Consider the following 26,377-nt stretch of genomic DNA (forward strand, 5'->3'; position numbering starts at 1 on the left):
GGAACTCTGGGTATAAATATATGCCCAAGCTCTGCAGAGTGACCACAGATTGTTGCGATACCAGCTCGCAAATTGTTAAAATTAATGTTTTATTGGGTGCCGAAACCGACAATGATATTAAATAAAATATGCTTTAATAATTTCCTCCCGTTGTCCTCTTGAAGGCACTGATACTGGGCTATGGTTCACTGGATATCCCACTAAAGTGAGCAACTTTCATGTGTGAGCCTGGGAAGTGACCCTCACAGCAGGCTAGTTGACTGCAAGGGTCGATCTGTATCTGATCCTGTCAATGGCGACACACGAGTTAAACGTCTAACTCAGCATAGGCCAGAGAGCGATCATGGTCCGTTCTAATCCATATCGATCACCCAGACAGACTTGCATTTATACAGCGCCTTTCACGACCACTGGAAGTCTCAAAGCGCTTTATACCCAATAAAGTACTTTTGAAGCATTGCAAATGTCGGAAACACGGCAGCCAGTTTGAGCACAGCAAGCTCCCACAAACAGCACTGAAATAACATCTGTTTTAGGTGTGGGTTGGGGGATAAATGTTGGCCAGGACACTGGGGATAACTCCCCTCTGCTCTTCTTCAAAATAGTGCCATAGGATCTTTTACATCCACTTGAGAGAGCAGACGGGGCCTCAGTTTAACGTCTCATCCGAAAGATGGCACCTCTGACAGTGCGGGGCTCCCTCAGCACTGCATCGGGAGTGTCAGCCTAATTTGGGTGGGATTTTAACATTCAATCTTGTGGGTCCGAGGCAAGAGTGAGACCCACTGAGCCACGGCTGATACCCTCATTACCAACAATAGCAGGCGGTGCACTTACCAACTGAGCCACTTGGGGAGCTGTTTCTGAGCTGCCGGGATCTCCCGACAAACCACTGTGCTCTGCGCGTGATACCAACCCTTCGAACTACAACACGTCAAGAACAAAGGACCCGCAGCTGTGAAAGGGTTAACGCGGAAGATCGAAGGGCTACCTGGCCGCGCCGAGTCGTCTGCAGACGGGACGGAGCTCTCCTGTCTCGACGGAGCCAGACACCCCGTCTCCGAGGGCTGGAGCTGGGCATCTGCTGGCTTCGGGCTGGTGTGTTCCTCAGAGGGAGTTTCCGCAGAGCTACATGCATTGGGAGCCGAAAAATATCGAGGGGCTTCAATGCCCCTGAGGGGGCGTCCGGAGTGGGCAGCAGCATCTGCTTTGTGGTCTGCTCGAGAAGCTGGAAATACAAAAAAAATTTGAGGTGAGATCCCTCCCCTCAGTGTCTCGGTTCATCTGCTCTGCAATTTGCTCTGTCCTTTGAGGAGACCTTTATAGTGGATGTGTCTCTGTGTTCCAGGTCAATGCATGGACGGACAAACATTACACCAAGGAAGCATTCCTCTGAGCTTGAAGTTCAGGGATGTTTAAGGAGCTTTACTCTGTATCTAACCCGTGCTGTACCTGCCCTAGGAGTGTTTGATGGGACAGCGTTGAGGGAGCTTTACACTGTATCTAACTCGTGCTGTACCTGCCCTGGGAGTGTTTGATGGGACAGTGTAGAGGGAGCTTTACTCTGTATCTATCCCGTGCTGTACCTGCCCTAGGAGTGTTTGATGGGACAGCGTTGAGGGAGCTTTACTCTGTATCTAACTCGTGCTGTACCTGCCCTGGGAGTGTTTGATTGGACAGTGTAGAGGGAGCTTTACTCTGTATCTATCCCGTGCTGTACCTGGTCTAGGAGTGTTTGATGGGACAGTGTAGAGGGAGCTTTACTCTGTATCTAACCCATGCTGTACCTGGTCTGGGAGTGTTTGATGGGACAGTGTAGAGGGAGCTTTACTCTGTATCTAACCCATGCTGTACCTGGTCTGAGAGTGCGTGGTATGAACAGTGGATTAAGAAAGTGCTCCCTTTCTTAGTGTTCGACGATTATTAAATGTTTCCTCACTCCCACACTCCGAACAGTGCCTCCTACTACAGCTGTGTGATGTCTTTCCCAATCTCGGGCGTTCTGTGACCTGCCTGAGTCAGATTTTAAGCTTGGTGTTGCTTTAAGGGCAATGTAGTGCTGTGGGCCTGTAGCCAATAGGAGTGGACTGAGGCTGTCCAACTCCTTCTGTATGGGATGTGTCAGCAGTGAGCGAGGGCTGGGTTGGGCTGGATTCCAATGCAGGTCCCAGCGCTGCAAAGTCATTGCCTCTCCCCCGAACATACGACCCAATCACCACCCCCCCCCGCCCCCCCCACGCACTCGCCAGCTAGTGGGAAAAGTTCAGAATTCACTCCAGATGCATACGTGCTCGACCCCAAACTTAAAATCCCACGAATAAAACCATTTCCTCTTCACTTTCACCACGCCGAATTCCTGTCCCAGTGAAACACAGTCAGTATAAACCCAGGAGCCCAGCTGTGTGACCGCTGTCCAGCTGTTAGTGTTCACCCGATCAGACATTCTCGACACTGCCAAAACCATGCTGGGTCCAGACGTACAGAGCTGGAATCAGTTTTACTGGAACACTAGTGTGGATGGTATAATGTATTTGCTTCATGGGTTCTTTGCTTAAGAATTCATAGCAACACATTGTATGAAGAACTATTCGGTTTATTAGCGAAGGCTTAACAATAACACTAGACATTACCAGTTCATCCACCAGGCTCACAACCACCTGCCTCATCGTGGATCCCTCGAACCTAACTGGCTGGGGTTTTATTGAGTCTTGTGAACATCACGTGACTGGCTAAGCCACTCACAATGCAACAGCTCAACAAACCTGTGAGCATACTCACAGGTACATACATTACAGGAAGTGGGGGTGGGCAAGCGAGACCTAAGGGAGAGGGATCTGGGGAGGGGAGAGGGAAGCAGGACTTGGTAGGTGGTGTGCGGGGGGGGGGGGTGGTGGTGAAGGGAAGCAGGGCCCAGGGGAGAGGGGGGAGGAGAAATGAGACGTGGCGAGGGATGGGGGTGGGAAGAAGGGGGACCTGGGGAGAGGGAGATGTAGCAGGATCTAGGGGAAGGGCGGAGGTTGGGAAGAGAGACTCGGCCCGGGGGAGGGGGACCTGGGGGAGGAGGGGTAGCAAGACCCAGGGGAAGGATGAAGGGGGACCCGGTTAAAGGAAACGGGACCCAGATGAGATGGGTCGGGATGGGGGACCCGGAGGGAGGGGGGACCGGGACCCAGGGGAGGTGGGGGTGGGGAAGGTGACACGGGGAGGGGGGGGGGAACCCAGGGGAGGTGGGGGTGGGGACACAGTGAGGGGGAGGGCAGGGAGAGGGACCCAGGGGTGGTGGGGTGGGGAAGGTGATAGGGGGAGGGGAGGGGGGGTGGGGACACAAGGAGGGGGGGGGGCAGGGAGAGGGATCCAGGGGAGGTGGGGGTGGGAAGGGGACACGGGGAGGGCGGGGGGACCCAGGAGAGGTGGGGGTGGGGAAGGGGACACAGGGAGGGCGGGGGGGACCCAGGAGAGGTGGGGGTGAGGAAGTGTGACCCGGGGGAGAGGGGAGCAGGACCCAGGGGAGGTGGGGGTGGGGAAAAGGACACAGGGATGGGGGGGGGGGGGTGGTGAAGGAGCACGGGAAGGTGGACCTGGGTGGAGGTGGGGCCGGGGCCTAGTTGAGGGGCTGGGGCAGCAGGAAGGAAAGTGGGACGTGGGCAGGAGTGGGGAAGGTTGAGTGAGCTGGAGTTGGAAAGAAGCTGGAGCAGGGGTCAATACTGGAGGGAGAGAGCCCAGTCTGAGTCCATCCCTGTCAGAAAACACTGATGTTTGGCAGATGTGATTGCTGGGCCCAGCACGCTGTATGGCGATGACTGGTTATTGCTCAGGCTCTGACAGCAGGCTCTCTCCGCAGAATGAGAAGGTGCTGAGCGGACAATGTGTCCATTCTCTCTCTCTCCGTCGCTGCTCTCCTGTCTCTCTGCAGCTGCTATTTTTGGGCGAGTCCGTCACATCCAGTGGTTCCGCACACTGCCCAGTCAGCACAGCTGTCACAACCAACACCCTCACATCGGCTGGTTTTCTGCGCAGTTCACATTTTGTTCTCTGTATCTTCTCCTCGGGCAGGTGCTAAAGTTACCAACCTGGTGCTTTGGTCTCACGGGAGATTCACCTCCCACTCCGGGACTGACGTGGGAAAAACTCCAACCTCCAGTGAAACTGAAATTAAACTGACAGATGGTAACCCTTTTCCATCTTCTCCTACCTCCCTTCTCCCCCCTCTAACCCCCTCCACTCTCCCTCTGCCCCCTCCCCCCTCACCCCTTTCCCTACCCCTCTTCTCTCCTACCTCCCCTCTCCCCCCCAGCCCCCTCCTCTCCCTTCCCCCTCCTCGCTCCCCTCCCCTCTCTCCCCTCCCCCCCTCACCCCTCTCCTCTCCTACCTCCCCTCTCACCCCTCCCCATCATCTCTCCTCTCCCTTGCCCCTCACGCCCCTCCCCCTCTCCTCCCTTCCCCTCATCTCCTCCATCTCTCCCTCTCCTCCCCTCTCCCTTCCCCCTCAGCTCTCCTCTCCTCTCCCCCCTTCCTTCCCTCTCTTCTCTCCTCCCTCTCCCTTCCCCCGCTGCTCTACTACCTCCCCTCCCATCCCCACTCCTCTCCTATCCTGTCTTTCTCGTTCCTCGTCCCCTCCCCTCACTTTCTCCTGTACCCCAAGGAGAGTCAGTGCCTTCAGGAGAGAGTGGAGGGGGGGGGGATGTATAACAGGGGGAGTCAGTGGAGGAAATTGGGAAGAGAGAGGGTGAGTGAATATGTTTGAAAAGAGACATAAAGAGACAACGTTATAGCATCGGTTCAATTTCAATTTTAGAAAAAATCTGCATTTTGTCACGTGCTTTGAATTAAACAATTGCTCACAATTAAAGCCACAGTTTTAAAGACTTGATGAGTTGTGGGAAAATAGCATCCCTTTGGTTTCATTTGCAAAGTTGAGTCTTAAAGGGGCGGGGCTGACTCTGATTTCCATGCGGGTACAGACAGCAGGGCGGTGCACGGTCACTTTAATAGCGTACCTTGCGTGAGCTGTTCCACAGCTTCCCGGAGCTGCGCCCCGCTTGGGCCTGTCTTCACCTGCTTCACACTCTTGGCCGTGGTCATCACCGAGTTCACTTCCTCGCACGTGGACGCCAGCGTCGTCACAATCGTGCAGGTCACCACCTTGGCCGTCACCTCCTTAAACGGTGCCTCGGAGGTGGGCCCGAGCCTCTCCTCGGCCGCCGCCGCTGCCGCTGCCTCGCCGCCTCCCGGTTTGTTGGCGGGCGGTGCCGTACCGCCAACGGGGTGGCGGCCGCCGCCTGCCGCCCCCTGGGCCGCGTCGCCCTTAGCGTGGGGCGTCTCCTTCGGCGCCCCCTGTGGCTGGATGAACTGCTGCGCCCTGCCCGCAGCCGGCTCGCCGAGGGAATGTCCAAAATGGCCGGCCTGCGGCACGCCCGCCGCGCACTGCGGCACCAGCTCGGTGAAGCGCTCCTTCCCGCTGCCGCCGCCGCCGCCGCCTGGTGCCGTATCTCCCCTCTTTCCCGCCTGGGACTGGAGATCTGCCTCGGGCCCGTCTCGCCTGGCCCTGGTCGGGTCCGGAGCTGGCTTCCGCCCGCCTGCGCTCGTTGCCCCGGCGGCCCCCGCCGCGGAGAAGTCGGCCTGCTGCCCTTTGTCTGCCATCTCTCGCTTCTGCCGCTCGACGCCCTGGTGGGCGGCCTGGAGCTCTCTCACCGTGTCGCGCAGCCGCTTCTCCAACATGGCAATCTTCTTGGTGAGGAGCTCCGTGATATGCCGGTAGTGCTCCACCTCTAGCTGCAGCGTGGTGGGCGACACGCCCAAGTCCTTCTCTCGCACCCAAACGCCGACACTCCTGGCCCCAGCCAGGCTTCCATTTGTCACGTTGACCTTCAAGTCCTCGTGGGTCCCAACGTTCCCCGGCCCCGAGTCCTTTGTTGGTTTGGGATGGGCGTTTTCCAGCTTGCCGGCGGTCTCCAGCGGCGATTTCTTCAGTGCCGGAGACAGAGGCGATTCTGCTTTGGCCTGGTAGCTGTCCTCTTCGGGTATGTCAATGTAGAGCTCCCCGCGGTGCTTGCTGGGCCCGCTCAGTGACCGGTGTGACCCGAAGCCCAGGCTGTGGCCGAGGAACTTCTGGCTCTTCAGCTGGACGCTCAGCTGCCTCTTCTCCTCCTGGAGGACCGAGATCTTCACCTGGAGCACCGGGACCACCTTCACCTGGTCCTCCAGCTCCCGCAGCCTGCGCAGAGCCACGGCCATCTGCTCGCGGATGTTGTGCAGGTGGGTGGGGTTGGGCGTGGAGGGGGTGGCCAGGCCCGAGCTCAGCGGGGTGAACTGGCCGGACGCGAGGCCCTGCGAGCCGTTGTACGAGGAGAGGCGCGAGTAGGACTGGCCCGCCCCGGCCAGCGAGCTGGTGGAGCCCACCATGCTGCTGTGCAGGCTGCTCAGGCTGGTGTAGCGGGGCCTCCTGCCCTCCCCGCAGCCCAGCGGCTCCTCCTCCAGCCGCCTCTTGGTCTCCAGCAGGGTCTTTTCCACCCGCGCGTTGTAGCCGCCGGATATCAGCGAGGACGGCCGGTTGTAGCCTCCGGGCAGGCTGCAGGTGGGCGTGTACATACTCCGCCCGCAATACGAGAAGGAGGAGCGTCTGCTGTCGGCGCTGATGTTGGAGCACAGCGACTCGGTGGAGGTCCACCACGACCCCGTGTAGCCACAGCCCCTCGGCTTGCGGTGGATGTGAACCTTTTTGATGGTGTTCCCCTTCTCGATGTCATCCACGTACTTCACAAAGTCCAGGTCCAGATGGAAGCCGTAGGGAGTTTCCACAGAGTAGGGCAAGGCCGGGTCCTTACCCTTGACCTCTGAACCAGCTGGAAGGTCAACCTTACCTGAAAGACATAAATAAGAGTGGGTTCCGATTTATAACAGAGCCACCATTTCCTCATCGTTCAATTTGAGAAAACCGAAGCCTGGCTGAGGGCAGGCATTGGGATGGTCGGAGGTCCACTTTGCGGAAGGAGGAGAGGTCTACTCGGAGCTCCTCCACGGCAAGTGAGCCCCAGGTGGGCAGAGGAAATGTTTCAAGGACACCCTCAAAGCCTCCTTGATAAAATGCAACATCCCCACCGACACCTGGGAGTCCCTGACCAAAGACCGCCCTAAGTGAAGGAAGAGCATCCGGGAGGGCTCTGCGCACCTCGAGTCTCGACGCCGAGAGCATGCAGAAACCAAACGCAGGCAGCGGAAAGAGCGTGCGGCAAACCTGTCCCACCCATCCTTTCCCTCAATGACTATCTGTCCCACCTCTGACAAAGACTGTAATTACCGTTTTGGACTGAAGAGTCACCTGAGAACTTACTTTTAGAGTGGAAGCAAGTATTCTTCGATTTCGAGGGACTGCCTATGATGATGATCGTTCAATGATAAAGTCTAGGGGAGGGTGTGATAGAACCTTCACCAGTAGCTCACCCTCCTCCATATGGGTAACGCCGGGTTACTGCATGGGTCAGGCTCAAAGTGGAACTCATGGTTGGGGGTCAAATTAGTTTGAGCAACATTTGAAATTAGGATTTGAACTTGACATCTCTGATAGGGAGTGGAGTGCTCTATAGTCAGCTGTCGGGAACTCCTTGGGCAATGTGTCCTTGTATATATTGAGAGAGAAAGCATCCATACATCACTGAGACAGAGAGTCAGAGACAGAGAGAAAGGCAGAGAGTCAAAAACAGAGAATAGCAGAGAGACAGAGAATGGGAGAGACAGAAACAGGCAAAGGAAGACTGAAACAGAAAGAGAGAGAGAGAGAGAGAAAGGGAGAGAGAGAGAGACAGAGAGAAAGAACATAAGAACATAAGAAATAGGAGCAGGAGTAGGCCATTTGGCCCCTCGAGCCTGCTCCGCCATTCAATAAGATCATGGCTGATCTGATCTTGGCCTCAACTCCACTTCCCTGCCCGCTCTCCAATACCCTTTACTCCCTTATCGTTCAAAAATCTGTCTATCTCCATCTTAAATATATTCAATGATCCAGCCTCCACAGCTCTCTGGGATAGAGAATTCCAAAGATTCACAACCCTCAGAGAAGAAATTCCTCCTCATCTCCGTTTTACATGGGCGACCCTTTATTCTGAAACTGTGCCCCCTAGTTCTCGATTCCCCCACGAGGGGAAACATCTTCTCATGTATCTAGAGTGTACAGGTCCCTGTATCAGTGAATGAGTGTCCAATGTAGAACTAGAGGGCATGATCTTAGAATAGGGGGCCGCCCATTTAAAACTGAGATGAGGAGAAATTTCTTCTCTCAGAGGGTTGTAAATCTGTGGAATTCGCTGCCCCAGAGAGCTGTGGGGGCTGTGTCATTGAATAAATTTAAGACAGAAATAGACAGTTTCTTAAACGATAAGGGAATAAGAGGTTATGGAGAGCAGGCAGGAAAGTGGAGCTGAGTCCATGATCAGATCAGCCAAGATTTTATTAAATGGCGGAGCAGGCTCGAGTGGCCATATGACCTACTCCTGTTCCTATTTCTTATGATATTGGCTCCAATGAACAAAATGTTGAATCATTGTGGGTGGAGATTAGAGATAGTAAGTTTATAGGCCCCCAAATAATAACTTCATGATGGGGCGGGCAATAATCAAGGGAATAATGGAGGCATGTGAAAAAGGAACGGCAGTAGTTATGGGGGATTTTAACCTACATATCGATTGGTCAAATCAAATCGCAGGGGCTAGCCTGGAGGAGGAATTCATAGTATGCATACGGGATTGTTTCTTAGAACAGTATGTAACAGAGCCTACAAGGGAGCAAGCCATTTTGGATCTGGTCCTGTGTAACGAAACAGGAAAAAAAACAGGAAACAGGAAAAAATCTCCTCGTAAAAGATCCTCTCGGAATTAGTGATCACAATATGGTTGAATTTGTAATACAGATTGAGGATGAGGAAGTTGTGTCAGAAATGAGCGTACTATGCTTAAACAAAGGGGACTACAGTGGGATGAGGGCAGAGTTGGCTAAAGTAGACTGGAAACAAGGACTAAACGGTGGCACAATTGAGGAACAGTGGAGGACTTTTAAGGAGCTCTTTCATAATGCGCAACAAAAATATATGCCAGTGAAAAAGAAGGGCGGCAAGAGAAGAGATAACCAGCCGTGGATAACCAAGGAAATAAAGGAAAGTATCAAATCAAAGACCAATGCGTATAAGGTGGCCAAGGTTAGTGGGAAACTAGAGGACTGGGAAGATTTTAAGCAACAGCAAAGAATGACTAAAAAAGCAATAAAGAAAGGGAAGATAGATTACGAAGGTAAACTTGCGCAAAACATAAAAACAGATAGTAAAAGCTTTTACAGATATATAAAACGGAAAAGAGTGACTAAAGTAAATGTTGGTCCCTTAGAAGATGAAAAGGGGGATTTAATAATGGGAAATGTGGAAATGGCTGAGACCGTAAACAATTATTTTGCTTCCGTCTTCACAGTGGAAGACACAAAAGCCATGCCAAAAATTGCTGGTCATAGGAATGTGGGAAGGGAGGACCTTGAGATGATCACTATCACTAGGGAGGTACTGCTGGACAGACTAATGGGACTGAAGGTAGACAAGTCCCCTGGTCCTGATGAAATGCATCCCAGGGTATTAAAAGAGATGGCGGAAGTTATAGCAGATGCATTTGTTATAATCTACCAAAATTCTCTGGACTCTGGGGAGGTACCAGCGGATTGGAGAGCAGCTAATGTAATGCCTCTGTTTAAAAAAGGGGGCAGGCAAAAGGCAGGTAACTATAGGCCGGTTAGTTTAACATCTGTAGTGGGGAAAATGCTTGAAACTATCATTAAGGAAGAAATAGCGGGACATCTGGATAGGAATAGTGCAATCAAGCAGACGCAACATGGATTCATGAAAGGGAAATCATGTTTAACTAACTTACTGGAATTCTTTGAGGATATAACGAGCATGGTGGATAGAGGTGTACCGATGGATGTGGTGTATTTAGATTTCCAAAAGGCATTCGATAAGGTGCCACACAAAAGGTTACTGCAGAAGATAAAGGTACGCGGAGTCAGAGGAAATGTATTAGCATGGATAGAGAATTGGCTGGCTGGAAAGCAGAGAGTCGGGATGAATGGGTCCTTTTCCGGTTGGAAATCAGTGGTTAGTGGTGTGCCACAGGGATCAGTACTGGGACCACAACTGTTTACAATATACATAGATGACCTAGAAGAGGGGACAGAGTGTAGTGCAACAAAATTTGCAGATGACACTAAGATTAGTGGGAAAGCGGGTTGTGTAGAGGACTCAGAGAGGCTGCAAGGAGATTTGGATAGGTTAAGCGAATGGGCTACGGTTTGGCAGATGGAATACAATGTCGGAAAGTGTGAGGTCATCCACCTTGGGAAAAAAAACAGTAAAAGGGAATATTATTTGAATGGGGAGAAATTACAACATGCTATGGTGCAAAGGGACCTGGGGGTCCTTGTTCATGAAACTCTTTTTGGAGTTTATCTGCAAAACAAAAAACATTAAACTGTGCCACCCGACCTGGGTGACACACCAGACATTTACAAGGCCCCTTTTTTTTTCTCCTTTTTTTTTTGTGTTTTTCTTTTTTTAGTTTTTTTTGGGGCACTAAAATCACAATTTTTCCCCAGTGCCCCCTATAAAAGGGAAGGGGGACACTAAAAGCACCGGCAATTAAATCAAATTAAACTTTAAAACGTAAAATCAAATTAAAATTTGGTTGCCGGGCGTGATGATGCACTCCAGTCCCTCCGGTGCCCACCTCTCGCGGAAGGCCGCGAGCGTACCGGTGGAATCCCAAAAGGTTAGTTTGCAGGTGCAGCAGGTAATCAGGAAGGCAAATGGAATGTTGGCCTTCATTGCGAAAGGGATGGAGTACAAAAGCAGGGAGGTGTTGCTGCAACTGTATAAGGTATTGGTAAGGCCGCACCTGGAGTACTGCGTACAGTTTTGGTCACCTTACTTAAGGAAGGATATACTAGCTTTGGAAGGGGTACAGAGACGATTCACTAGGCTGATTCGAGAAATGAGGGGGTTACTTTATGATGATAGATTGAGTAGACTGGGTCTTTACTCCTTGGAGTTCAGAAGGATGAGGGGTGATCTTATAGAAACATTTAAAATCATGAAAGGGATCGACAAGATAGAGGCAGAGAGATTGTTTCCATTGGTGGGGGAGACTAGAACTAGGGGGCACAGCCTCAAAATACGGAGGAGCCAATTTAAAACCGAGTTGAGAAAGAATTTCTTCCCCAGAGGGTTGTGAATCTGTGGAATTCTCTGCCCAAGGAAGCAGTTGAGGCTGGCTCATTGAATGTTTTCAAGTCAAAGATAGATAGATTTTTAAGCAATAAGGGAATTAAGGGTTACGGGGAGAGGGCGGGTAAGTGGAGCTGAGTCCACGACCAGATCAGCCATGATCTTATTGAATGGCGGAGCAGGCTCGAGGGGCTAGATGGCCTACTCCTGTTCCTAATTCTTATGTTCTTATGTTCTTATGTATCTACAGAGTACAGGCCCCTGTATCAGTGAGTAAGTGTCCCATGTATCCAGAATGTACAGCCTCCTGTATCAGTGAGTGAGTGTCCCATGTATCCAGCGTGTACAGGCCCCTGTATCAGTGAGTGTCCCATGTATCCAGAGTGTACAGGCCCCTGTATCAGTGAGTATCCCATGTATCCAGAGTGTACAGCCTCCTGTATCAGTGAGTGAGTGGCCCTTGTATCCAGAGTGTACAAGCCCCTGTATCAGTGAGTGTCCCATGTATCCACAGAGTACAGCCTCCTGTATCAGTGAGTGTCCCATGTATCCAGAGTGTACAGCCTCCTGTATCAGTGAGTGAGTGGCCCTTGTATCCCGAGTGTACAAGCCCCTGTATCAGTGAGTGTCCCATGTATCCAGAGTGTACAGGCCCCTGTATCAGTGAGTGTCCCATGTATCCACAGAGTACAGCCTCCTGTATCAGTGAGTGAGTGGCCCATGACTGTGTGCGAGCACAGTCCCCTGGTGTCACACTGTGTCTCTGGGACATTGAACTCCTGATGTCCTTCACTCCGGCGATGCGGGACGTTATACTACGATCTGGTGTCAATGACCCAAACACTAAAACATTCCGACTGTACTGACCGACACCTCGGCCTCAGCTTAAAACAAATTGTTTCCAACACAGTGACACTTAAAAAGACTGTACCTCGGGCGTTCCGCTTACTCTCCAGCCTCTGAGCACAGCGCTCCACAGATCCCCAGGCCTTTTAATAATCACTCTCGCTGGGAGGTACGATGCAGATACCAGGGTCTAATGATCCAAATTCCACTTTCCCTCTCAGCCATGAACTGAGCGCACGAGTGTTTGCACCAGTTCATCTTGTTGACAGACGGAGTCACGCTGAACGGGAGTGGCGGGGGTGGGGAGGGGGAAGGAGGGGGAGGAGCGGGGGTGAGAGCAAAAATCTGAGGAAATGTACAGCCAAAGGGCGGATGGGAAAGTGAGTGCAGCACCCGCGATGGGCGAACAAGTATCGTCCGTTCCACATACACTCTGTCACACTCAACAGGAAGAACAGCAAGAACAGGTTCACCAGACTGATTCCTGGGAAGAGAGGGCTGTCCTATGATGAGAGATTGTGGAGAATGGACCTATAGTCTCTGGAGTTTCGAAGAACGAGAGGTGATCTCATTGAAACATACAAGATTCTGAGGGGGTTTGACAGGGTAGATGCAGAGAGGTTGTTTCCCCCGGCAAGAACCATGGTCATAGTCTCAGGATAAGGGGTCGGCCATTTAAGACATTTAAGATCATAACCCAGATCAGTTGTGGCTTTTCAAACATTCTGGCTCAGCAAGCTCACCACGTGAGCAAGTGTAATGTACGCACCTGTGAGAGGTGGGCGCCGGAGGGCCTGGAGTGCATCATCACCCCCGGCAACCAAATGTTAATTTGATTTAAGTCACAGTTAAAGTTTAAATTGTTAATCTGTGGGTTCCAGCGCCCTTGCCAAAATGGGGGCATTTGACTTTACATTCTACCAAAATAGTTGTAGAGCTCCTGGTCTCCTGGTCTAGTTTCGATCGCCTGGATGGGTCGGAGAGGATTTTCCCAGATTTTTCCCCCAATTGGCCTGGATTGTTAATCTGTTTTTTTGCCTCTCCCGGGAGATCGCGTGGCCCCCCAGGTGGGTAGGGTGGAGTGTCGTCACACAGCCCACACGTTCCCGAGTTCAATCCTTGGTCCGTGGTGAGTTTGCTGAGCAAGAGTGTTTGAAGAGCCACAATTGACCTCGGCACCCCTGGATGATGGTCGTTGAGTATGTTCAAGGTTGAGATCGATAAGGGTTTTGGACTCGAGGGGAACCAAGGGATATGGGAATCGGGTAGGAAAGTGGAGTTGAGGTCAAAGATCATCCATGATCTCATTGAATGGCGGAGCAGGTTCGAGGGGCTGCATGTTCTAACATGTATTTTGAATTAATAGCCCACATACAATATTAGTTGAAAGGGACTATTAATTGAATTTTGTACATTATGGAAAGACATTTGATTCATATCAAGTCTCGATGTGCATCCGGGAGGGCGCTGAGCATCTTGAGTCTTATCGCCGAGAGTGTGTAGAAATCAAGCGCAGGCAGCGGAAGGAGCATGTGGCAAACCTGTCCCACCCTCCCTTACCCTCAACGACTATCTGTCCCACCTGTGACAGAAACTGTGGTTCTCATAATGGACTGTTCAGCCACCCAAGGACTCACTTTAAGACTGGAAACAAGTCTTCCTCGATTCCGAGGGTCTGCCTATGATGAAATGATGATCAAGTCTGTAAAGCGTAGCTGCGTAATTTGTACATGCATGTTTTTTTTCATTTTGCAGATATTTATTAATCCATGGGCCTATAACGTACAGGACATAAGAACATAAAAGATAGGAGCAGGAGTCGGCCATTCGGCCCCTCGAGCTTACTCCGCCATTCAATGAGATCATGGCTGATCTTCGACCTCAACTCCACTTTCCTGCACTATCCCCATATCCCTTGATTCATTTAATATCCAAAAATCTATTGATCTCTGTCTTGAATATACTCAATGACTGAGCCTCCACACCCCTCTGGGGCAGAGAATTATAAAGATTCACCACCCTCTGAGTGAAGACATTTCTCCTCATCTCAGTCCTAAATGGCCGACCCCTTATTCTGGGATCGTGACCCCTTAGTTCGAGATTCCCCAGACTGAGGGAAACATCTTCCCTGCATCTACCTTGTCAATCCCCTTAAGAATTCTATATGTTTCAATGATATCACCTCTCATTCTAAATCTAAACTCTGGGGAATACAGGCCTAGTCTACTCACTGGGACTTGGCCAGCTGTAGGGTAATGGTTGCAGACTACGGGGGCAATTTTAACCTTAATTTCCGGGCGGGAAATCCACGGGATCAGGTAGAAGACTGGCTTTACGCCCCACTCAATATTGATTTCAATGGAGAGCACAACCGGCCTGGATATAAATCTAGTTCTGATGAAAGGTGAACTCTTGTTTCTCTCTCCTGACCTGCTGAGCATTTCCAGCATTTTATGTTTTTATTCAATGACCAGCGTGGTGCAGATTCCGTCACTTTCCCGACGGGCGGATTCGGTTGAAATCCCTCCCCCGTCCCGCCCATGTGCTACACGAGATTGCTCAAACGCAGGTTTAACACCACGCTGATTAACGAGCGCTGTACCTGGCCACTTTAAAAGGCGCCAGGGAAGTTCAATAAATGACACGTACCGGGAAAGTTACTTTTCATCTGGAGCACCTCCGCCATCTTCACCTCTGATCTTCTGTCAGTCACGAGGAGATGAATGAATCACACAGCGCGGGGGTCTGCAGGCAAGAAGAAAAGCAAGTCAGAATGGCACCGAGACCGGACAGGACAGAACACTTGGATCGTTTCATTCTAGGGGTCAGCTGTGGTTTTCAGAAGGTTGTGGGTTTAATTCCCACTCCAGAGACTTGAGCACATAATCTAGGCCGACACTCCCGGGCAGTGCTGAGGAAGTGCTGCACTGTTGGAGATGCCGTCTTTCGATGAGACGTTAAACTGAGACTCCATCTGCTCTCTCAGACGTTACAGATCCCGCAGCACTATTATGAAGAGGAGCAGGGGAGTTGACTTCTCCCCGGTGTCCTGGGGCCAATATTTACCCCTCAACCAACATTACTAAAACAGACTATCTGGGTCATTATCACATTGCTGCTTGTGGGAGCTTGCTGTGCGCAAATTGGCTGTCACATTTCCCACATTGCAACAGTGACTACACTTTGAAACAAGTCCTTCATTGGCTGCAAAGTGCTTTGGGCCATCCTGAGATTGTGAATGGCGCTATATAAATTCAAGCCTTTCTTTCCATTGGTTCCCCCACCTTCAGCTTGCTTGGCCTGAGAGTGGAGACACCGCTGCAAATGGCGTTTACACAAGTGACCCCGTCTCACCTCCCTGCTCAGCACAGATCCGACTGGGAACTGGCTGTTTCTTGGCACTGAGCAGGAGCAGGCTGATGTGGGAGGTGGGGGGTGAGCAGCAAATCCCTGTTGGGGGGAGGTGGGGGGGGGGGAGCGGGGAGAGGTAGCGGGGAGCTGCATATGATAACAATTCACGTAGGATTACATAGAATAGACAGCACAGAAACAGGTCATTCGGCCCAACCAGTCCACACTGGCGTTTATGCTCCACTCGAGCCCCCTCCCCTCATCCCGAATTACAACTGCCCGACAGAACACTGCGTCCTATCTGCCGATCCTACAGGACTGTCTGGGCACTCCAGGTTCTCGCAGTGCAACATTGCTGGCCTTACGATTGTCACGTTCAATTATTTTTAATGTATTTGCTCTTGGCATGTAGGAACCTCTGCCAAGGCCACAGTTATTGCCCATCCCTGAAGGCATTGGGACAACCACATGGCAGAGGACTGGAGTCTCACATGTAGGCCTGGCCAGGAAGAAGTGACCGGTCCCGTTCCCTGTACAACCCAGTTAGGTTTTTACATTATTTTTTCCCGCACCTGATGCCAACCCGCATTTTTACCAAACGACTGAATTCGACTTGTCACGGTAGGATTTGAACTCATGATCTACAGGTTTGCTAATCCAGTCCCACAAGCACTCGGGTATCGTGCTCTTCCATCCTGCTTTTTCCCCGCAAATGTTTACATTATATTTACAGCACAGAAACAGGCTATTTATGCCCTTGCCATTCTTCTAATAGCAGATACAGTGGCGTAGTGGTTATGTTAGTGCTCTAATGATCTGGAGACACAAGTTCAAATCCCACCACTGTGGAATTTAAATTCAGTTAATTAAATAAATTTAAGGGGAGGGAAAAAAAAAAAAAAGCTAGTATCAGTAATGGTGACCATGAAACTACTGGATTGTTGTAAAAAACCCATCTGGTTCACTAATGCCCTTTCGGGAAGGAAATCTGCCGCCCTTACCCGGTCTGGCCTATATGTGACTCCAGACCCACAGCAATGTGGTTGACTCTTAACTGTCCTCGCAAATGGCCTCGTGTCAACTTGCTACAAAGAAGTACACTCAGCATTATGGGAGCACCTTCACCCCACGGGACTGCAGCAGTTCAAGAAGGCTGCTCACCACCACCTACTCAAGCGCAAATAGTGACGGGCAATAAATGCCGGCCTTGCCAGTGATGTCCACATTCGATTAATGAATATCAGCATATCAAGGGTAAAGGAAAGATGCCATAAACGGTGAGGAACTGAAATCGAGGGAGGCAGACACATGGATCTTTAAAATGGGAACAGCAAGTAGAAAAGACCATAAAAAGCAAATGGGATTTTAGGTTTCATAAATCAAGGCTGTCCTCCCCACAGATTGTTTACTGATGGGAGTAACAGACACATTACTGGACGCCTCGTTGGTTCACTTTGGGTCGAACCTAAATTTAGCTCAGTCACCAGTGACGATCATCGTAAACTTCGTGATGGACTCAAAATTAAAATGAAACAAGAAAATGGCTCTTTGCCATTCAATACTTGGCCTCAACATCACACCCACTCCCAGTGCCCGTGCACCATAGAAATAGGTGCAGGAGTAGGCCATTCGGCTCTTCGAGCCTGCACCACCATTCAATACAATCATGGCTGATCATGCAACTTCAGTACCCCATTCCTGCTTTCTCTCCATACCCCTTGATCCCTTTAGCCATGAGGGCCACATCTAACTCCCTTTTGAATATATCTAACAAACTGGCCCCAACAACTTTCTGTGGTAGAGAATTCCACATGTCCACAACTCTCTGAGTGAAGAAGTTTCTCCTCATCTCGGTCCTAAATGGCTTACCCCTTATCCTTAGACTGTGACCCCTGGACTTTCCCAACATCGGAACATTCTTCCTGCATCTAACCTGTCCAATCCCGTCAGAACTTTATATGTTTCTATGAGATCCCTTCTCATTCTTCTGCAGCATGGGTTAGATATAGAGTAAAGCTCCCTCTACACTGACCCATCAAACATTCACAGGGCAGGTACAGCATGGGTGAGATACTGAGTAAAGCTCTTTCTAAACTGTCCCATCAAACATTCCCAGGGCGGTACAGCACGGGTTAAATACAGAGTAAAGCTCCCTCTACACTGTCCCATCAAACACTCCCAGGGCAGATACAGCACAGGGTTAAATACAGAGTAAAGCTCCCTCTACACTGTCCCAAACACTCCCAGGGCTGGTACAGCACAGGTTAGATACAGAGTAAAGCTCCCTTCTCACTGTCCCATCAAACACTCCCAGGGCAGGTACAGCATGGGGTTAGATACAGAGTAAAGTTCCTTCTAGACTGGCTTGAATTGGGTTGGGTGGAATTGGATCGGATTGAAATAGAGCTGAGGTGCGTTGGTTGGAACTGGGTTCGGTTGATTTGTGTCAGGCTGCATTAGGTGGACTTGTATTGGCCAGCGGTGGGTTACATTAATTTAGACAAGTCTGTAACTGCATTGAAATGAATTGCCTCATGATGTGCCGTACTGGTTGTCTCCAGCAGGGGTCTCCATACACGCAGCAACAGTTGGACCATCTCTGCCCCTCTGGTTGACGTGACCCGCCAATGGACTAATGGATAAATAATTTATCTGAAGCTTGTTTATATTTTCGGTCCTTTTAGTTCCTTCCCTGACTGCTAATTCTTTCGGTTGCGGAAGGGAAGCTCTGGGTCACAGATTGCTGTACATGAACCATCAGTATTGTGTCCAAATGATGTCCAGTGTGCTGGGGACATCAACACTGCAGTACCTATTGTGGGGTGTTAGTGCGTTCACTATTCCATCTCCCCCCTTCCCACCCCCCTCCAAACTGGCACCGGAGGGGTGGGTGTACAGTTGCAGCGATTCTGAGCAGCCTTGAACTGACACCAAAAAGTGTGCGTCACTGTCACCTGAACAAGGGAGAGGAGAGCAAAGAGAGAGAGAGGGAGGCGGGGAGGAGGGATAAGGAGGAGAGGGAGGGAATTTGAAATGAGGGAGGATGTAAAAGTGGGAGGGAGGAGAGAGAGAGAAAGAGGAGGAGGTTTAGGAGGAAGAGGTGAATGGAGAGATGGAGGAGGGGAATGAGACAAAAGAGGGAAAGTGAGAGAGAGGAGAAGGGGGAGGGGAAGGAAGAGAACGGGGGTGGAGAAGGGGCTGAGTGATATAGAGGAATTCAGAGTAAAGCTCCCTCTACACTGTCCCATCAAACACTCCCAGGAGAGGTACAGCACGGGTTAGATACAGAGTAAAGCTCCCTCTTCACTGTCCTATCAAACACTCCCAGGGCAGGTACAGCACAGGGTTAGATACAGAGTAAAGCTCCCTCTACACTGTCCCATCAAACACTCCCAGGGCAGGTACAGCACGGGATTAGATACAGAGTAAAGCTCCCTCTACAATGTCTCATCAAACACTCCCAGGGCAGGTACAGCACAGGGTTAGATACAGAGTAAAGCTCCCTCTACACTGTCCCATCAAACACTCCCAGGGCAGGTACAGCACGGGATTAGATACAGTGTAAAGCTCCCTCTACACTGTCCCATCAAACACTCCCAGGGCAGGTACAGCACGGGGTTAGATACAGAGTAAAGCTCCCTCTACACTGTCCCATCAAACACTCCCAGGGCAGGTACAGCACGGGTTAGATACAGAGTAAAGCTCCCTCTACACTGTCCCATCAAACACTCCCAGGGCAGGTACAGCACGGGTTAGATACAGTGTAAAGCTCCCTCTACACTGTCCCATCAAACACTCCCAGGGCAGGTACAGCACGGGTTAGATACAGAGTAAAGCTCCCTCTACACTGTCCCATCAAACACTCCCAGGGCAGGTACAGCACGGGTTAGATACAGAGTAAAGCTCCCTCTATACTCTAAACGACAATCTATGGAATGTATCTCAGCTCATTAATGGGACTAAATCAGTATTATGAATTTTCATTGCCTGGGTTTAGTCCAGGGTTACACAGCTGTATGGGGAGATTTCTGGACAGGCACACAGTCTGTTAGAAGGATCAGACAGCCTTGTCTTGTTTTATACTTTCTGATCGATGCCTCTCCCAGTGACTTTAATTCCAAGCTCTCTGCATCAACTTCCACCACTTCCAGAGCTGTCATTAAATCAGCTCTGTGTGTGAGATTTTGGCAGCCTGGGGCCTATAATGTTGGGCTGTTGGTTCAGCCCATCCATGTGACATCCTTCCTGCTCGTTGAGGGAGAGGATATCAGGCTGGATTCAAACTCAGACCCACCTCAGTGAAAGGGCCTTCCCACCTAGGCCTCAGGCTGGCATGTCTGTTCCCGTTTTATGTTAAGATATTTATTTATTTTCCTGTATCTGTCTCCATATAATAAAAAGGAAATGGAGGCACTGGAGAAGAGCCAAAACAGATTTACAAGGGTGGTATCAGAATTGAGAAGTTATACCCGTCAGGAAAGGCTATACCTACCTATCTAGAAAAGAGAAGTCACAGGGTGACTTGACAAAGGCCTTGAAGATTAAGAAAGAGTTTGATCGGATAGTTGTAGAGGTGTTTCTACTTGCACAACTAGGAGCCATCAATATAAGATAGTCACCAATAAATCCAATCGGGAATTCAGGAGAAACTTCTTTACCCAGAGAGTGATGAGAATGTGGAACTCGCTATTATGGGGAGTGGTTGAGGCGAATAGTATCAACGTATTTAAGGGGAGGCTGGACAAGCGTATGAGGGAGAAGGGAATAGAGGGTTATGCTGATAGCGTTAGATGAGGAGGAGGCTCGACTGGAGCATAAACCACGAGATGGACCTGTTATCCCCCTCCCTCTGCACACCTGATCTGAGAATGACAGCTGAGAAAGTGGGCACCTGCCCGCTGATCATTTCACCTGGAGATGCCAGCACCCATGTGGTCTGGCCCTTTGCTGCTGCCTCTGCCTCATATCCCCCAGTCCGGAGTGGGGCTGGAAGCTGTGTCTGGCCATGCTGTGCGGTCCCCCCTGGGGGCTCAGCACTACCACTCGCTCTTGGGCTCCAATCTGCTCTGGTCCCTTCTCATTACAGGCCAAAGCTTGGGACTGTAGCCCTTCATAAAACGGTGCAGAAAGGGAAATAAGTCGCATTTGTATAGCGCTTCTCACAACAGGACGTCCCAAAGTGCTTTACAGTCAACAAGTGTTTGAAGTGTAGCCACTGTTGTAATGTGGGAGAGAGGGACAAAAGGACTGAGTTTCAACAACAACAATAATACCTTGTATTTATATATCTTGTATTTATATAGCGTAGTAAAATGACCCAAGGAGCTTCACAGGAGTGTTTTAAGACAAAACAAATACATTTGACACAGGGCCACATATGAAAAAATTACATCAGATGACCAAAAGCCTGGTCAATGAGGTAGGTTTTAAGGAATGTCTTAAAGGAGGAAAGAGAGGTAGAGAGTTGGAGAGGTTTAGGGAGGGAATTTCAGAGCTTGAGGCCAGGCAACAGAAGGTACGGCCACCGATGGTGGAGCGATTATGATCAGGGATGCTCAAGAGGGCAGAATTTGAGGAGCGCAGACATCTCGGGGGGTTGTGAGGCTGAAAGAGATTACAGAGATAGGGAGGGGGCGAGGGCCATGGAGGGATTTGTAAACAAGGATGAGAATTTTGAAATCGAGGCGTTGCTTAACCGGGAGCCAATGTAGGTCGGTGAGCACAGGGGGTGATGGGTGAGCGGGACTTGGTGCGAGTTAGGACACAGGCAGCCGAGTTTTGGATGACCTCAAGTTCACGTAAGGTAGAACGTGGGAGGCCAGCCAGGAATGCGTTGGAATAGTTGAGTCTGGAGGTAACAAAGGCATGGATGAGGGTTTCAGAAGCAGATGAGCTGAGGCAAGGGGGCAGAGACGGGGCGATGTTATGGAGGTGGAAACAGAGAAGTGTGCTTCACACTGCAGGGAATCTGTGGGTTGTCACTAGGACCTCCATGCGCCAGTCCCCGTTTTGCTGCCTCCTTCCTTTGTCCTTGCCCACCTATTTACCTGCCACCGCCCCCCAACCCCCTTCCGCAGGCCTCTATGGGCCAGTGTTGCTGCTCAGCTTCATGTTCTGGCCCCTGCAGGATGCGGTGCCCTATTTTAGCACCAAATCTTCTCCTTGTTTGGCATCAACACTGATGCACTTGGCCTTGAAGATAAGGTGAGCACTCAGCCCAGTAAAAGCGGGCGGCCAACAACACAGATCCTGGCCGCATTCCATTCCTATTAACGATGTGAGTCTTATATTCTGGATCGAGATAGCACTTTTCCTCAGATAAACACTCACAGCTGTCAAGCACTTGTTGCAGAGATAGTGGGGAGGCTGAATGCGGGGGGGGGGGGGGGTGTGAAATTGGTCTTGGAGTTGCTGCTAAATGGGTGATAACGATTCGGCAATCCATCTGTTTGAAGTTAATGGTAAAGCGAATGCAGTCTCGTGTAGAACAGGCTTTAACAGCCAGTACAATCGGTGGATCAGGCAGACGGGGCCTTAGTTTAACGTCAGTCCTGAAGGACGGGACCTCTGACCATTGCAGCGCTCAGCACATCTAGATTAGATTGTAGTGTGGGCCCACAGACCTCCAGTCCACCCGTTAGAGTATCGAATCCGCCAAGCTTCGAGGAGTCCATTCTACATGCAGACTTGCAAATACACACAGCGCGTACTGTCTACAGGGGACTGGGATTAATGGGATAACGCTACTGAAGAGCCAGCACAGGCACAGTGGGCCCAATGGCCTCCTTCTGTACCGTATCACTCTCTAATTTGACGCTCACGCACTCAGCGCGAGGGGAACAGCCGAGGCGAAAGGAAACAACGCCCACAGGGGACTTTAACGCAAAGGGGAAATGGCTTTATCACTAACTGCTCACCCATCACCCCCTGTGCTCGCTGACCTACATTGGCTCCCGGTTAAGCAACGCCTCGATTTCAAAATTCTCATCCTTGCTTACAAATCCCTCCATGGCCTCACCCCTCCCTATCTCTGTAATCCCCTCCAGCCCCACAACCCCCCCGAGATATCTCCGCTCCTCTAATTCTGCCCTCCTGAGCATCCCTGATTATAATCGCTCAACCATCGGTGGCCGTGCCTTCTGTTGCCTGGGCCCCAAGCTCTGGAACTCCCTCCCTAAACCTCTCTTTCTTCCTTCAAGATGCTCCTTAAAACCTACCTCTTTCCTGCCCTAATTTCTACTTATATGGCTCGGTGTTAAATTTGTATCACATAATACTTCTGTGAAGTGGCTTGGGATGTTTCAGTACGCTAAAGGCGCTATATAAATACAAGTTGTTGTTGTTGTTGATCAGCACAACACAGAGGATGTTTCCCGGCCTGGGAGAACTGATTGTTGACAGATTCTCTGCATGTGTTGTGGATCAACCTGCTCGAGGGCCTGTGTCAGTGGGATTTCAGATTTATGCAATGAGCTCTTGCCCAGAGAGGCCATGTGTCAAGTGGGGGAGACACCGCGATTGGTCAGGAGCGACCCCCATTGGGCACAGGGCGATGGTACGATGATGTAAAAGCTCCTGGAGAGCCCCAGCCCAGCCCGGCAGAGGGTGCAGCCCCTGTCTGTCTGTGCTATGGGGCTCTAATTTGACGCTCACGCACTCAGCGCGAGGGGAACAGCCGAGGCGAAAGGAAACAACGCCCACAGGGGACTTTAACGCAGTTAGCCTCAGTGCCCTGGGTTTGTGGGAATGGGGGGTGGGGGGGGACGTTGGGGCTTGGTGGGGAGGGGGGGAGGGGGGTTTTGGGGAAGGGGGTTTGGGGGGAGGGGTTTGGTTGTGGGTTTGGGGGAGGGGATTGGTTTGGGGAGGAGGTTGGTTTGGGGGAGGGGATTGAGAAGGAGGTTGGTGGGGGGGGGGCGTTTGTGGGGATGGGGTTGGTTGGGGGTTTGGGGGAGGGATTTGAGGAGGGGGTTGGTGGGGGGCTTTGGGGAGAGGGGGTTGGTTGGGAGTTTGGGGGGAGGGGTTTGAGGAGAGGGTTGGTTGGGGGGGTTGGAGAGGGGGTTGGGGAGGGGATTGGGGAGGGGATTGGGGAGGGGATTGGTTGGGGGTTTGGGAGGACCAGTCTGAGCTCCTGACCCCGCTCACAATCTGGGGGCTCCTCAGGTGCCACCGTTATTTGGGGCAGGATCAGGCTGTGGTTAAATAGCCGACTGCTATGTGATTGCACTGGAGAGGTTCCAGAGATTTATGAGGATGTTGCCGGGACTGGAGAATTTTAGTTATGAGGAAAGATTGGATAGGCTGGGTTTGTTTTCTTCGGAACAGAGGAAGCTGAGGGGAGATCTTATTTAGGTGTATATAATTATGAGGGCCTAAATAGAATGGATAGGAAGGACCTATTTCCCTTAGCAGAGGGGTCAACAACCAGGCTGCATAGATTTAAAGTAATTGGTAGGAGGTTTAGAGGGGATTTGAGGGGAAATGCTTTCACCCAGAGGATGGTGGGGGTCTGGAACTCACTGCCTGAAAGGGTGGTAATGGCACATTTAAAAAGTACTTGAATGTGTACTTGAAGTGCCGTAACCTACAGGACTACGGACTGAGAGCTGGAAAGTGGGATTAGGCTGGATAGCTCTTTGTTGGCCGGCGCAGACACAATGGGCTGAATGGCCTCCTTCTGTGCTGTAACTTTCTATGATTCTATGTTCAAGGGTCTGAGCTGGGCACGGACTAATTGCCTTTGGGGGACAGTAAGGTTCTGTTTAACGGAGCCTTTGTCAGTCATTTAAAATGTACTGTCTCAAATGTAAAATTCCCAACCTTGTGTTCAAAGGCTTTTATGGCCTTGCCCCTCCCCATCTCTGTAATCTACTCCAGCCCTACAAATCCTCCGAGATATCTACGCTCTTCCAATTCTGGCCTTTTGAGCATCCCCTATTTTCATCGTTCCACCATTGGCGGCCCGGGCCCTAAGCTCCGGAATTCCCTCCCTAAACCTTTCCGGCACTCGCTCCTCCTTCAAGATGTTCCTTAAAACCTACCTGTTTGTCCAAGCTTTCGGTCACCTGTCCTAATATCTCCTAATATGGCTCGCTGTCAAATTTTTGCCTGATAATGCTCCTGTGAAGCGCTGTATTGAAGTTGTTGTAATAGGCGTTGGCATGGCCAGTGCATGGTACCATGGTTACCGCAATGATCCTCGCCAACTAGCAGTTGGGCGCTGTGGAGCTCAGGCACAACTGCTAGTTGGTGAGGATCATTGCGGTAACCCCCAATGGCTTAGTGAGTGAAAGGCACCATGTGGTGTGGTGCCTTATTGATGAGAGGGTGTCCCCTGGTTTACACTGAGCTGTGGCGGCAATAGGAAGCTAACTATTGGCTTTGGTGCCCCTGGGCTCGGGAGAAGAAGATAAGCCTGGGTTCCCCCCTCTGACCCAGCTGGCTGAGGCCAGGACCGGTTGGGGTGTAATTCCCCCCCCCCCTACCCCCCGATCAAATACCCTGCCAACACTCACTGTCCTCACAATGAAAGGTGGTCACTCGGGTGAGACCCCGGAGAGCAGTCCCAGTAAGGGTCAGCACCTTCAGTACCGAGGGGTCACTGTACTGTCCAGGGGTCAGCACCTTCAGTACCGAGGGGTCAATGTACTGTCCAGAGGTCAGCACCTTCAGTACCGAGGGGTCACTGTATTGTCCAGGGGTCAGCACCTTCAGTACCGAGGGGTCACTGTACTGTCCAGAGGTCAGCACCTTCAGTACCGAGAGGTCACTGTATTGTCCAGGGGTCAGCACCTTCAGTACCGAGAGGTCACTGTATTGTCCAGGGGTCAGCACCTTCAGTACCGAGGGGTCAATGTACTGTCCAGGGGTCAGCACCTTCAGTACCGAGGGGTCACTGTACTGTCCAGGGGTCAGCACCTTCAGTACCGAGGGGTCACTGTACTGTCCAGGGGTCAGCACCTTCAGTACCGAGGGGTCACTGCAATGTCAGATGAGATGTTGCACTGAGGTCCTGTCTGTCGAGCTTACATCGTGTCCACAGCACAGAAACAGGCCATTCAGCCCAACTGGTCCGTGCCGGTATTTATGCTCCACACAAGCCTCCTCCCACCCCTCTTCATCTCAACCCATCAGTGTAACTGTAATATATATAGCTCCACCCAGTGAACTACTGTGGCACTGCAGCTATTGATGTTTACAACAGTAACGAGGGAACAAGTCAGGTGACAGATTTCCTGAAGTTATCAGCCATCTTGAAGCCTGTGTGTTTGTGATGTCGTACTTAAAACATAACAGTAACCTTCTATTGCTTTCTCTGTCATGTGCTTATCTAGCTTTCCCTGAAATGCATCCATACTGTCCGTCTCAACCATTCCTTGTGGCAGCGAGCTCCACATTCTCACCACTCTCTGGGTAAAGATGTTTCTCCTGAATTCCCTATTGGATTTATTAGTGACTATCATATAGTTATGACTTCTCTTTTGGTCACTCCCACAAGTGGAAACATTTTCTCTGCACCTGCTCTATCAAACCCTTTCAGGTCACCCCTCAGCCTGTTCGACCTTTACTGTGATAGGTATAACATCTCAGCTCTGGTATCCTCCTTGTGAATCTTTTTTGCACCTTCTCCAGTGTCCTTTTAGAATTTTGCTGTACAGTGGCCCTTTTTGTTCTTTGCCTTGGGTTTCTCTGCCCTCCACTTTTCCTCATCTCCTTTCTGTCTTTTGCTTTTGTCTCCTTTTTGTTTCCCTCTGTCTCCCTGCATTTGTTCTCCCACTGTCCTGGTCCAACATCCCTCCCTCAACCAACACCACCTAAACACATTAACTGCTCTTTGATTCTATTGCTGTCTCTGGGAGCTTGCTGTGTGCAAAGTGGCGGCTTTGTCACATCACAACAGTGACTACACTCCAAAAGTACTTGGCTGTAAAG

At 50.9% G+C, this 26,377-nt stretch overlaps 1 protein-coding gene across 7 annotated transcripts in view; it reads right to left on the reverse strand.

Annotated features, from left to right (window-relative positions):
- kank2 (KN motif and ankyrin repeat domains 2) overlaps window positions 1-26,377 on the reverse strand; it is a 150,472-nt gene that overhangs the window by 20,494 nt on the left and 103,601 nt on the right. For all 7 annotated transcript variants that reach the window (XM_070867233.1, XM_070867234.1, XM_070867237.1 and 4 more), the window contains 3 exons: window positions 14,747-14,842; window positions 4,998-6,860; window positions 992-1,228 (listed from right to left, as the gene is read on the reverse strand). In XM_070867233.1, coding sequence (XP_070723334.1) covers window positions 992-1,228; window positions 4,998-6,860; window positions 14,747-14,783 — 2,137 coding nt within the window. In that variant the 5' untranslated portion in view covers window positions 14,784-14,842. The remainder of the gene's footprint in view (window positions 1-991; window positions 1,229-4,997; window positions 6,861-14,746; window positions 14,843-26,377) is intronic.

This window comes from Pristiophorus japonicus, chromosome 24, assembly GCF_044704955.1.
Source record: "Pristiophorus japonicus isolate sPriJap1 chromosome 24, sPriJap1.hap1, whole genome shotgun sequence".
NCBI classification, from domain to species: domain Eukaryota; kingdom Metazoa; phylum Chordata; class Chondrichthyes; family Pristiophoridae; genus Pristiophorus; species Pristiophorus japonicus.